Source organism: Arachis stenosperma, chromosome 8 (assembly GCF_014773155.1).
Source record: "Arachis stenosperma cultivar V10309 chromosome 8, arast.V10309.gnm1.PFL2, whole genome shotgun sequence".
Classification (NCBI taxonomy): domain Eukaryota; kingdom Viridiplantae; phylum Streptophyta; class Magnoliopsida; order Fabales; family Fabaceae; genus Arachis; species Arachis stenosperma.
The window spans coordinates 17,324,953-17,337,061 of NC_080384.1; the positions used below are offsets into that span (position 1 = coordinate 17,324,953).

General features: G+C 29.6%; 1 protein-coding gene across 2 annotated transcripts; it reads right to left on the minus strand.

The window, feature by feature from the left end:
• Window positions 1–423: 423 nt before the first annotated feature.
• Window positions 424–3,273, minus strand: LOC130946264 (uncharacterized). 2 transcript variants are annotated; one of them, XM_057874937.1, is made up of 8 exons: window positions 3,134–3,273; window positions 2,556–2,816; window positions 2,263–2,354; window positions 2,121–2,163; window positions 1,976–2,032; window positions 1,823–1,874; window positions 905–993; window positions 424–813 (listed from the first exon to the last, which is right to left on the minus strand). In XM_057874937.1, exons 2-8 carry the CDS (start codon window positions 2,700–2,702, stop codon window positions 691–693), a joined length of 603 nt encoding a protein of 200 aa, XP_057730920.1. In that variant the 5' UTR covers window positions 2,703–2,816; window positions 3,134–3,273; the 3' UTR covers window positions 424–690. The 2 variants fall into 2 exon arrangements, with proteins under 2 accessions (XP_057730920.1, XP_057730921.1); XM_057874938.1 differs by having other exon boundaries at window positions 424–824.
• Between the last annotated feature and the right edge of the window lie 8,836 nt (window positions 3,274–12,109).

Here is a 12,109-nt window from a genome sequence, read left to right on the forward strand (position 1 = left end):
TTTACTGAACAGATAAAATGAATTTGCATGTGAACTTGTCAGGTAGAAGCTGAGAAAAGAAAAGAAAAAGAAAAGTGAAAGATCAACATCACATGATCAGATGGCAGGTTGAGTCTGACCTAGTGAGGTACTGGAAGTGAAAACACCAATCTATACTTCCTCCATTCCCTTTTAAAAGATTAGATTAGATTCTTATTTAAATGCATTTGCATATGGTTATGGCTGTTGGTTGGTTATCACATTTATGGCAAAGTAGGAAAAATAAATGCAGATAACATTTACCATTCAGCATAATCTATTTGAAATTTTTTTGGGTGAAGTAGAATTTGACAAAAAGTGAATATTTTTACTAAATTTAGAAAGAAATATGCACATGATGAATTTTTGTTGAATTTTTTCTATTCTTTAAAAAAAAATCATCATTTTTCGACAAAACTTCACACTTCACCTTTTAGCATTACCCTATCTATATATCGCAGAACCATACCCCAAAAACACCAGAAACTAGCTTTAATCCTTCTAAGTATTTTGGAAAACAAAACATTAGGCTACATGATCTACACATGTCTGTTTCAAAAGTACATTATTAGAATGAATGAATGAACAAGTGATGCAGAAAGAAAATGTTATGACACATTTCCACACCCTTCAGTTCCTCCATCTGCAACAAGATCATAGAGCCTTTTGTGGCTATGAATAATGTCCATTCCTGACAAATGGGGAACCAGGTGGAGCAATGAGACCAAGGCTTTCCATCACTCTTATCCTTCTTTTACTCAGTTCTTGGGACTTCCTGAATGGGGTTGTTGATTCCTGGTATTTGACTAGAAAGTTAACATAGCAGACAAAAACATCAGAACCAACCAACGAATGAAATCAAAATGGTTTGATTCAAAATACTTACCGGATCTTCTTCGTTTTGTTTCTGGGACTTAGCTTCATCCTGCTTCTCATCTTTCGGGGCCGATTTCCTCTTGCTTGAACTTGATCCCCCTGTTGAAATAAAGTGTAATACAGGGAAACTGTGTTAGGGATGCAAATATGATCTAGTATTTATAGATTCATTTAAAGTCAGAAAATAATCTAAGCAAACAGAACCTATTCTCTACTCCTATAATCACTGATATAAATGTCAACTATTACCATAAAAACTAGTAATTTAACATTAACCTTTCCTAACTTGAAAAACAAACAAACAAAGGCAACTTTTCCGACCTTATGCTTCAAATTCTCCTATGGACCAGGGTTGAAAGAATATACATTATTATAAACTGGTTTTTCATTATAAATAGAAGAATATGAATTATACTGTTTCTCAATCCATAAACAAAAAATAAGCTTTGTGCCACAACATGGAGTTGGTTTCATAGAGTTAATATTTTCTTTATATTCTCCCCCTTATGTTGGACAACAAAACCAAGATACTTTAACCTTGTGACTTATGATATAGTATTATCCCCAATGTTCACCCAGCTAAAAACCACAAACATTGTGAAATTGGGGATAATATAAGACAAACTAAAGAAATGATAAAATAAAATGTAACACAAGAACAATTTGAAATATAAAACAAGACACTTGGGTTTGTCAGTATGACCTTGACCAAACTGGGTAGTAAACTAATATAAGAACCCCTTTGCATCCCAAGTGGATGAAACAGAGATTGTATTTCAACTATATAAAGCACTAAAATCAATTTGATTGATTAAAGCATTCTAGCTGTCACTTGAAAATATGATGACACCCTATGCAGAGACAATCAACCATGCAATTTGTATTTTGCAGATTAATAAACATAATAATTACACTGGCATTATCTAACCTTTATTCTTGGCTGGTGACTCCTTTGATTTGGGTTTGTTGCTAGGAAGATCCTTTAACATAATAAAATTAGAGGGGACATGAGAATAGAGACACAGTTATTCCAAAGTGTGCAATACAATTTGCAGCTGAAAAGTAAAGAAGATATGGTTACCTTTTCCAGAGAATCCTGAAGAATCTTGTGTAAATCACCATCGTTCTTCTTGAGTACCTGAAAAGCCCATATATTTCACAAAGCCATTAGATTTTCGGAGTGATTAAAAGTGGTAATATCGGATGGTTGCCAATTACCAACTTACATTCTCAAAATCAGCACGCGATTTAACAGGATCCACATATTTGCTACAAAAGAAAAATGCAGCACATTATCATCACAACAGCATGTAATACAAACCGCAGCAGATATCGTAAGAGAACATAAAATCGGAGAAAAGAACTTACTAGATATAGCTTCCATACACCCTAACAAGGACTTCCCTCAGCAATTTCTTTTTTGGCCTTAAGTTTTCATTAACACTCTTCTCATCAGTAACCTGCAAGATTGCTAATTGTGTTAAAGAAACCAATTCAATTACAGGCTATCTCATATCAAACACAAAATATTGTCTTTCTTTAAGTTCATATAAACACTGCAACAACCACTAAGCTATATGGATCAAACCGCGTCATAATGTGGCATCCTAAATCATAAGCAGGACCATATAAACCCATCACAAGTTCGAAAATTCGAGTACCTGCGCCGGCCACCACTTGGAGGCACCGCGAAGAGGAATATATATCAGATCCCCCAATGCCACTACTGGTTCAGTTGCAATTTCAGTTGCAGTTGCAGTTTGCTTTCCCTTACCCTTCTCGGCACTCGAAACACTCCTGGTTTTCATGGCTTGCAATCATTCAACAGTCAAGAAAACCCTCCAAAGTTCAAAGATTTCAACTTCTCACAGCAATCTAATAGAATAAACCTACAAACACAAATTCCCCTCCCTCTTCTTCACCTGAGAATCCAATAAACCAACACATTCAAAATGGAAAAATCACACATCAGCATTCATTCAGCACCAGATTGATTAATCATAATCATCTTCAGCTCAAGAACCCTTTTAGGCTTCTAGCACCATTTTCAGCTCAAGAACGAAAATGAAACTACAAATAAATCATTATCAAAAAGATTCTGTGCATATACTTTCGAAGCAGCTAAATGATGAATAGAAAAGAAAAGCGTTTCAGATCAAAGGTTCTTGCTTTCACTATTGACATGCAGAGATGAATAAGTAAGTAAAAGTGAACAAGAAAGAGAAGATAAGATACTTACAAAGAGAAGTGTGAAGAAAGAAGAGAATGTCGGAAAGCGAAAGAAACGGAATAAGCGAGTTCTTTGTTTTTCTTCTTCTTTCTTTGTCACAGAGAGAGAGAGAGAGAGAGAGAGAGAGAGAGAGAGAGAAACGGTGTTATGAGCTTTCTGAAAAACTGGGAAATGGATTCCGATATTTATAGGTGATTTATTTTTTTTTCGGTTATCATTTTCTTTTTTGTGAGAATATCAACTGATTTTTATTTTCAGTGATTATTTATATCAAGATATTTATATTTTTTTTTTGCCTTAAACTCTGTTATATCATTGTTTCGTTAAAAAAAAAAGAATATGTCATGCAAATAAGAATATCTAATAATATGTATAACACATTAATAAGAAAATTAAAGAGATTTTTTAAAAAAAAAATTCCTAGTTTTCTTATTAAAAATTATGTTGGGAATATTTTTACGTATATTATTAGCTTGTTATATAAATAATTTTTTCTGATTTTAATCATATTTCTTATATTGGTAGGGGGTGTAAATACAAGATTTGAGTTCGTGAGTTATTATACTATTTTGGGCTAATTTTTTTGTTATGATGTTGAGAGGAGAGAATGATAGATACATGGGCCAGAGAAGTGAGTTTCACAAAAATATTAGATAAAATTAAATTGAACCATAAATAGAGTTTAAATGGAGTTCAGATTTGCAACAAATTAGTCTTTAATCTGTCAAATTAGAGGATATTGTTTGGGTAAACAAAAAAAATAAATTGAACCATCTAATTTAATTTATACATTTTAAATTTTTTAAATTTATTGAATTGAAATTAAAGGGGGTGATTTTTGTACTTCAAAATTTTTAATTTTTTAAAATAAAAATAAAAATATTTAATTTTTGTATTTTATAAAAATAAAAAAATCGATTTCTATATCCTAAATTAAAATAATTTTATATTTGAGATTAATATTCTAACAACTCACAATCCAAAAAATCAATACTATCAACTTAATATCAAAAATTAAAAATTTATTAGTTTGCTGAAGGTGAAGATACAACAAATCAATGAAAACAAAAGGAAAATCACATACTAAATAAATTAACACGTGAAAACTAAGAATCAGATTAATTGTTATTTCCATTTTAAAATGTATATTCTTTCTTTTTTATTTTATTATTATTATTATTATTATTATTATTATTATTATTATTATTATTATTGGGTAAACGAAGAAAAGAAATAATACTAAAATGCCCAAGCAATGATAATATATACCGTTCAGGAGAAGATTGCTTCTGGACACTCCAAATGTCTATATTCTTTGAATTAATGTTGATTAATGTATGTATATATAATTTTTTTCTTTGACCAATTAATGTAGGTTTAACATTAATATATTATCATCCTAAAACAAATTATGTCATTATTTAATCGGGCATTAATAAATTATCAAGAATATTTCACTCATATGATAATTATTTAAAGTATTATTTTAAAAAATATTTGTGATGATTGCCTGATACAATCAAAAAATTATAATATAAAAACATTGATATGCATTTTTTTCTTAATATTTGAATTTGATATTAATTTTAATATTAATATTTTTGTTTCAAATTTACTCAAAATATGTTCAAATAAGCAGTTTTAATGAACAATTTTAGGTTTATTTGGATAAATTTCTACCAAAAGATTTTTTCAAGTGATTTTTTTAGAATATCTTTTAAAAAAGAAAAAACAATTTTATATTTGGATTTTATATAAAAAATATTTTTTATCTAATAATTATGCTTTATTTGGTACAATAATATAAAAATATTATTTATTTATTTATTATATTAAAAATATTTTTTTTAAAGTAAAAAAGATCTTTTAAAAAAAGATAAATTATAATTTTTAAAAAATTTTTTTTTATTTTTTTAATATTTTTTTTTATTACTAAAATTTTATCAAATACACTAAAAAATATATAAAAAATATCTTCTTTTTTAAATTAACGACACCTAAACAAACTCTTTACTAAGGAATTAGCTTTCAATTAACAATTAGTCAATAAAATATTACGTAGATGAATAAAGATAATAAGGGCAAAATTAAGAAAAGATATACTAATTAATTGTTTATTGAAAAAAATGTTTTTCAATTTATTCCCTTCAAACTAAATGAAAATTATTTAGGACCGAAAGAAATATTTGAACAGTTCTTTAAAAACAATTTGATAAACACTTGTTTTATATTATGAAATAATAGAGATCATCACACTATTTTATATATATCCAGAGTAACGACTAATGATCATCCACTACATAGATATCTGATTTAGAATCCAAAATAAGAAGAAAAATGATAATTTTTATTATTATTATTTGTATACATTTTTAAATATACAAAGGTTATTTTGTTATGGTAGTCAGAATTTAATTTTCGTGTAAAGAGATTCATGGGTAAATACAATAACATGGTCTTAAGAATTTTTGTAAACCCATAAAATTTTTTATATTTTTTACAATTTACAACAATTCTAAATCCATATTTTCGCATTTCACTCCATGAATCTCATTTTAAAATATTACACCAAAATTAAAATCATATCAATTTTTTTTAGCCCAAACTTATTTTTGTGTTTCATATAGAAATATATTTTATTTTATTTTGAGACGTAGAATTCATAAAAAAATAAACATCCAAATTAAATTAATTTTTATCAACACATTTTTTATTAATCACTTTGATTTTTTAATAGACTTTTATTCTTTAGAAGTTCTAAAAGTTTTATGAACTAAAATGTCTAATTTTAAATTTTTTAGAGACTAATTTGAATATCTACTCATTAACTTATTATTTTACAATGTATCTAAAATAAAGATAAAAAAAATGAATCCTAAAATGAAAAAACGTTATGATCACCTGAAAATTACTTCTCCATCTCTAAGTATTTGAAATGGAATTTGATACCAAAATTAGTATGTATTTTAGTAAGGGTGCAAGTAAAATTAGATTAAAATTTACATAAAGAATATACAAATTTATAGAGTGGTTTGATCTTTTTTATTGTTTTAAGATTGGATATTTCTGCAGATAATGAAAAAAACACTTGCATATAATGTATTGACATAGCGAAAAAAAAAACTTTGTCTTACTTTTTAAGTTGGGTTAGACCCGAGTTGAACTACTAGAAAAACTCAAATTGGTACCCAATTGGATAAGGGTGATATGCCCAACATTATTAAACCTTATCAGGTTGAGGATAACGACCTAACTTTTGACATGTCATGATGAATACCAATCGCCAGCATCACCATTCAGTTGACCTATGGGATTCTAGATTTTGTATTACGTATATAGATATGAGCCTGTCCCACTATTAGAATTACGTAAGTTAGCCACGTTAATATTTTCGTAGTTGAGATTTAAAACATATATAAATGAAAACACACATTCAAACAATATATATATAAAAGCAGATATCATATATAGGTACCTCAAAGACTCAGTTTGTACATGAACAAGAAACATATGAGACCTTAGGACCTGACCCACACAAGAGTCCCTAATTTGGAATCTAGGCTAGTCCCAAAATAGTAAAATCCTACCACTCAGAAAATACTAACAAAGAGAGGAAAAAATTTTCTAGACTCTATCATATTAGTTTGTCTTAGGTGTCTTCAAAAGGAAATTCTGTCTGTTGGCACATCACAGAAGGGCGTTGGGCACAACTCCTGGCTCACCTCTTGAAGCTAGAGGAAGAATCGGAAGTCCCCTTTATTGTTGTTTGGGTACTCCCAACCAAAGTCTTCCTCGAGATTTTCCTCCTCAGATGAGCTAGTCAGAAATCCATTTGGCATAGTCGGGGAGAGTGCCTCTCTTAAGGGTCAAACTGGGCCACCAACAGATCAACAAGATTGAGATCCGGCTGAGGTTCTGGGGGCGCATCAGGTTAAGATCTCACACGATAAAATTCCTCTTTATAATACTATGGTGGAAAGGCGTAGTGAGTGCCTCCAAGATGCAGAGAAGCAAACAAAAAGTCATAAGGCATATCTCATATCTGGGTCGAAGTTTGGGTTATAAAGCGGGTAGGAAAAAAGACGACTGTGAAATATGTACACCCGAATATGAGGCTTTTTCCAGATGATGACACTCTCCAACACTGGGTCCTTATAAGTGAATAACGTCAGTATCTCAAAGAACAGGATTCCCATACCAACAAACATTATTGTTGGCTCCATCTATAGGGATAATGAAGGAAAAGGGTGATAACTTACAATTCCCAATAGGGTACTAACGGAGAGGACGAATCGTATATCGGTCCTAGAGTACAGCTCTACCATTTTAGATAGTCGTGTACTTTATGGTGTTAACCCTGGATTCAACGTCTTAGTCTTCGCTTGTTTATCAGTCTCAGTCTCTTATTAATTATACCATAATCTACTTTAGTAAGCATGTAGCAGTAATAGTAAACAAATACTGATTAATCACATATCACAGAAAATAGAGAACAAGCATATAACACAATCAGTGAGAATATGCACAAACACAGAGAAAATGCAAAAACCAATATGATGCATGTCTATCCTACACGGCTCATGAACTCATGCGTCGATTGATTACCCGCAACCCGACGTTACTCGGAACAAAACTCAGATATGATTTCTCAATTGTGTGCACTCAGCATACATGTTTTATAGGTGGAACCATGTACACTCGTGACACTCGAAAATCGTCACAAAACTTGACGTTATAATATGCTCCCAATTGAGAAATAGAATTTATCACACAAGTTGACCCCCATATCATTGCACTGAGGAAGTGGGACTAAACCACTATTCTTGCTAAGCATATACTCAAAATAGGGTGTACTTCCAAAAATTTTAAAGTTTACTCATTCTTTCTATCAAACTTATAACTTGATAGTTTTACAGTGAATTCTCTTTTTGTCTGCAATGGACCCTTTTGCCCTCAATCTTTTCTCATATTAACTATTATGCTTTTTTATTTTCTAAAAAATCCTTTTGTCCTTAGTCTTTTTACATAGTGACTCTTATTATGTCTTTTAATCTTTTAAATTTATCCTTTTAACATTACTCTATTCTCATAATAACTTTAATTCCATACTTTTTTTTGAAAGTACATCTTTATCCTCAAAAGATCGCGCGATCGTTATTTTCAACCTCGAATAATTTTCTAATCAAATTAGTCCCCAAAAGATTTAACATAAGTCGTGTTGGTCCTTCCGTTAATTGTTTAACCCATTCCGTTAACGTTATTTCCCGTGTAGCGTTAAGTGAAACGACGCCGTTTGTGGTAATAGGGGGTTATGCTTAAAACGACGTCGTTTCTTACTTCCTGAGCCCCCGTTACTCTTCACTCAAAACAAACGAAACAAACACAGAGAAGAGGAAGAATCAACGATCGTATGAATGGCGGAGGCACCCCTTCATCAGCGACACTTCACCAACTGCGACTGCGCTTGGGCGGGTCGGTCTCTAGGCCACCGTTGCTTGAGCGTCTCGGGCTCGGTCTTCTCCTCCCAGTTAAGAGAAACAGAGAGAGAAGATGAAGAATCGACGATCATTGGAAGGGCAGAGGTGTTGTCATCGGTTAAAATCATGTTTCTTGATAAATTAGTATTACCCACATGCATTGTTTATGATAAATGATTTGTTTCCCTAGCCTTTTACAAAAGCTTTATAGCTGACGAGCATAGCCAAATTGGTCAAATTATTCTGCACATATCCATGGATTAAAATTAATGAGCATAGCCAATTAATCATGGGTAGTATTATTTCTTTGGTCATCACAATCTATCGTCACTTAAATTTTAAAAAAAGAATACCGAATAACAAAGCACAAAAACAAAAAATCGAGCACACAAATTTTAATCAACTTGTAACAAATTAACCAAATAACAAAGAGAATTAATCAAAACCCTAACATTACCACCATGCACTAGCAAAAAAAAGAAAATAACCAACCTGAAACCCATTGAAGGAAACATTGATTATCTCTCTCGCAGATGACAGTGCCTTCCACGACGGTGCGATGGTAGCCTCTCATGCACAATGAACGCAATCGCACTACTCACTGCGTTGCTGATGATAGCACCGTCTTCTTCCCTTTGATCGAAGCTTCGTCGTCTTCTTTATTCGTTCTTTGAGTGGTTAAGGAATAAAGAGTGATTGAGTGAAGCTGTAAATGGAAGGAGATAAAGCTCCACTAAATGCTAAACGACGTCGTGTTTGAACTAGGGACTTATAATAATCAAAACGGCGTCGTTTTAATGTCACTGTTAGTAACTTAAGGATCCACGTGGCCAAATGTTAACGGAATCTGTTAATCCATTGATAAAAGGACCAACGCGATTGATTTTAAATTATTCGGGGACTAATTTAATTTAAAAAATTATTTAGGGATGATTTTAAAGAATGACTTATCTTTCAGAGACTAATTTGACTATTAACACATAATTTTTATGTCCTTAGTCCCTTTAACTTACATTTTTACCTTTGGTCTTTTATCGTAATTAGTATTTGTTCATTAATCTCTTCTCAAAAGACTTTTATGTTTCTTTTTCTCATAATTACTTTTTTCCTTCAATATTTACAATATGACCATTTTACTTTTTAACATTCAATTCTTACTATATTAACTTCATGTTTTTTCAAAATGATCATATTATCCTTAGTATTTTCACTTTTACTATTTTAACTTTATATTTTACTAAAATAACTATTTTGTCCCTAAGTTTTTATATTCACCTATTTTAACCTTGTCTTTTACCAAAATAACAAATTTACTCATTATACCTTTCAAGTTATCAATTTATTCTTAATCTTTTTTTTAATGACCATTTTACTCTTTATTAGTTATAATTACCATTTTATTCTGATTCTTTCATCGTTATCTTGGTATTTTATTATAAGTAAAGGATACTTTTTGTACTTAACATTTTTAAAAAATTTTAAAAATATCTTTAACGTTTAATTTGATTCAATTATGTCTCTAATATTTGAAATAAATTTTGATTTTATCTTTTATCTTATTTTTTTTGTCAACTAAAATTTTTCTTTCCAATTATAACTAAGGGTATAATCGAAAAGAAAAAAATTAATTAACAAAAAATAAGATGAAGGATAAAATAAAATTTTATTTTAGACGTTAGAGACAAAATTGAATCAAATTAAACATTAAAAGTATTTTTAAAACATTGAAAAATTAAAGACAAAAAGTATACTTTATCCTTTATTATATTTATAATTTTACCCATAAACTTTACGAAAATTATTATTTATATTCGAAACTTTATCTTAATTATATTTTTACCCAAACCTTTTATATAATTATATTTTTATCCCTAAGTCTTCTATGTTCATATTTTAAACCTAATCTTTTTTTATTTATACTTTTAGCCCATTTTTTATTTATACTTCTAGAGATGAACATAGATCGAATAATATCCGCAGATCTACGGTATTTATCCGCATTCGATCTGCGTGATCGTCGAATCGAATCAGATCCACACTCTAATAAGATTAGGTCGCAAATATCACATTTGTATCCACAAATTTAATCCGCAAACCCACATATCCATAACACATAATAAATAAATAAATAAATATAATTAAATAGTATATACAGTTAAGTTTAGTCTTTCTCTTTTAAAAACCTAAAAAATCCTTTTTTTTCTCTTTCGACTCATCTCACACTCCACTCCATAAAAATTAACATCTAGTATAATAATACGTAATTATTTAATAGTATAGTTTTTTTAAATAAAAATCAATTGTTAACATAATTTCTAACAAGATATCTACTTAATTAATTTTAAGTGATATGATATTTTTTCTAACCCCTATATTTATATTTTGTATATCTTCTCATATAAAGTTTTTTTAATTTTTTATGCTCTAAATTTATTAGAAATAAATTTTTTAAAATATTTTCTATTTTACAGATATATCTATCTGATATCTAATATGCAAATATGTGAATTAGATATACAAATATAAAAAGTGTGAGTATTGTATCTTATCCGATCCGATAAATTTAGTACAGATCGGATCGAGATTTTAGCCATATCTAATCCATGCGATCCATGTACATCCTATTTTAGTGCATCATACAGATTTTATATCCTTAAATTCTTTGTTTATGACAATTTTTTACTTTTCTTAAAATCTTTCAATAATCTTTTACACACTTAACTTTATTACTCATTTCTTACGAGTTCTCTTGATTTCTAACTTTTATAAATTTACATTTTAGCCTCAAGGACCTCTTTCACATTCGGCCATACTCGTCAAACATGTATATCCATCCAAAATTTTTACCAAATACTTATAACTAATATCAATATCTATTCATCATTCAATCGTCATCATAAACACTCATATGTATTAAATATGATCAAATCATCATCAAAACATCAATAAGAGTTTATGAACACTTATGAGGCATTATAAAATATCCTAATCCTTAAGTCTTTTGTTAGATCTTCTAAATCACTTCTTTAATCTTTGTGATTATCAAAACCTCCTAAATCAAAATTAAACGATTTTTATTAACACTTAAGCCTTATGGCTGAATTAAGGGTAGAAGAAAAGGGAGAGATTCTCTTTAAAGTTTGAAATTTTGATATGTGAACTCTTTAAGGATTTTAAACCATGATTCATGAACAGGACATCATAAAAAATAATTTCTTACTTTTTAAGAAGACATGACTAAATTTATTAAGGAAAAGAGGAAAGAAGTAAAGAGATTAGAAGTGATGCTTCCTCACTTTTGAAGCTTCTAAAGATAATTTCCTATACAAGAAAATCAAGAAAATGATTCACCCTTTCGAAACCATGATGGTCGAATTTTGAAGAAGGGAGAAGACAAGGTTTTTTTTTCACAAACCTTAAGAATTTTAGTAAGAAATTGGAGATGGGGATGAGAGGAATTGATTGGTGAAAACTACAAGAAACACATTGAATATTGTCGGATTTAGCA

What these genes read in the sequence shown, in the direction of transcription:
- LOC130946264 (XM_057874937.1), bottom strand. Translation starts at nt 2,702, where the DNA reads ATGAAAACCAGGAGTGTTTCGAGTGCCGAGAAGGGTAAGGGAAAGCAA. An exon ending in CCAAGTGGTGGCCGGCGCAG is followed by an intron (nt 2,355 to 2,555) that starts GTACTCGAATTT and finishes GCAATCTTGCAG; the next exon opens with GTTACTGATGAGAAGAGTGT. An exon ending in TTCAGGATTCTCTGGAAAAG is followed by an intron (nt 1,875 to 1,975) that starts GTAACCATATCT and finishes ATTATGTTAAAG; the next exon opens with GATCTTCCTAGCAACAAACC.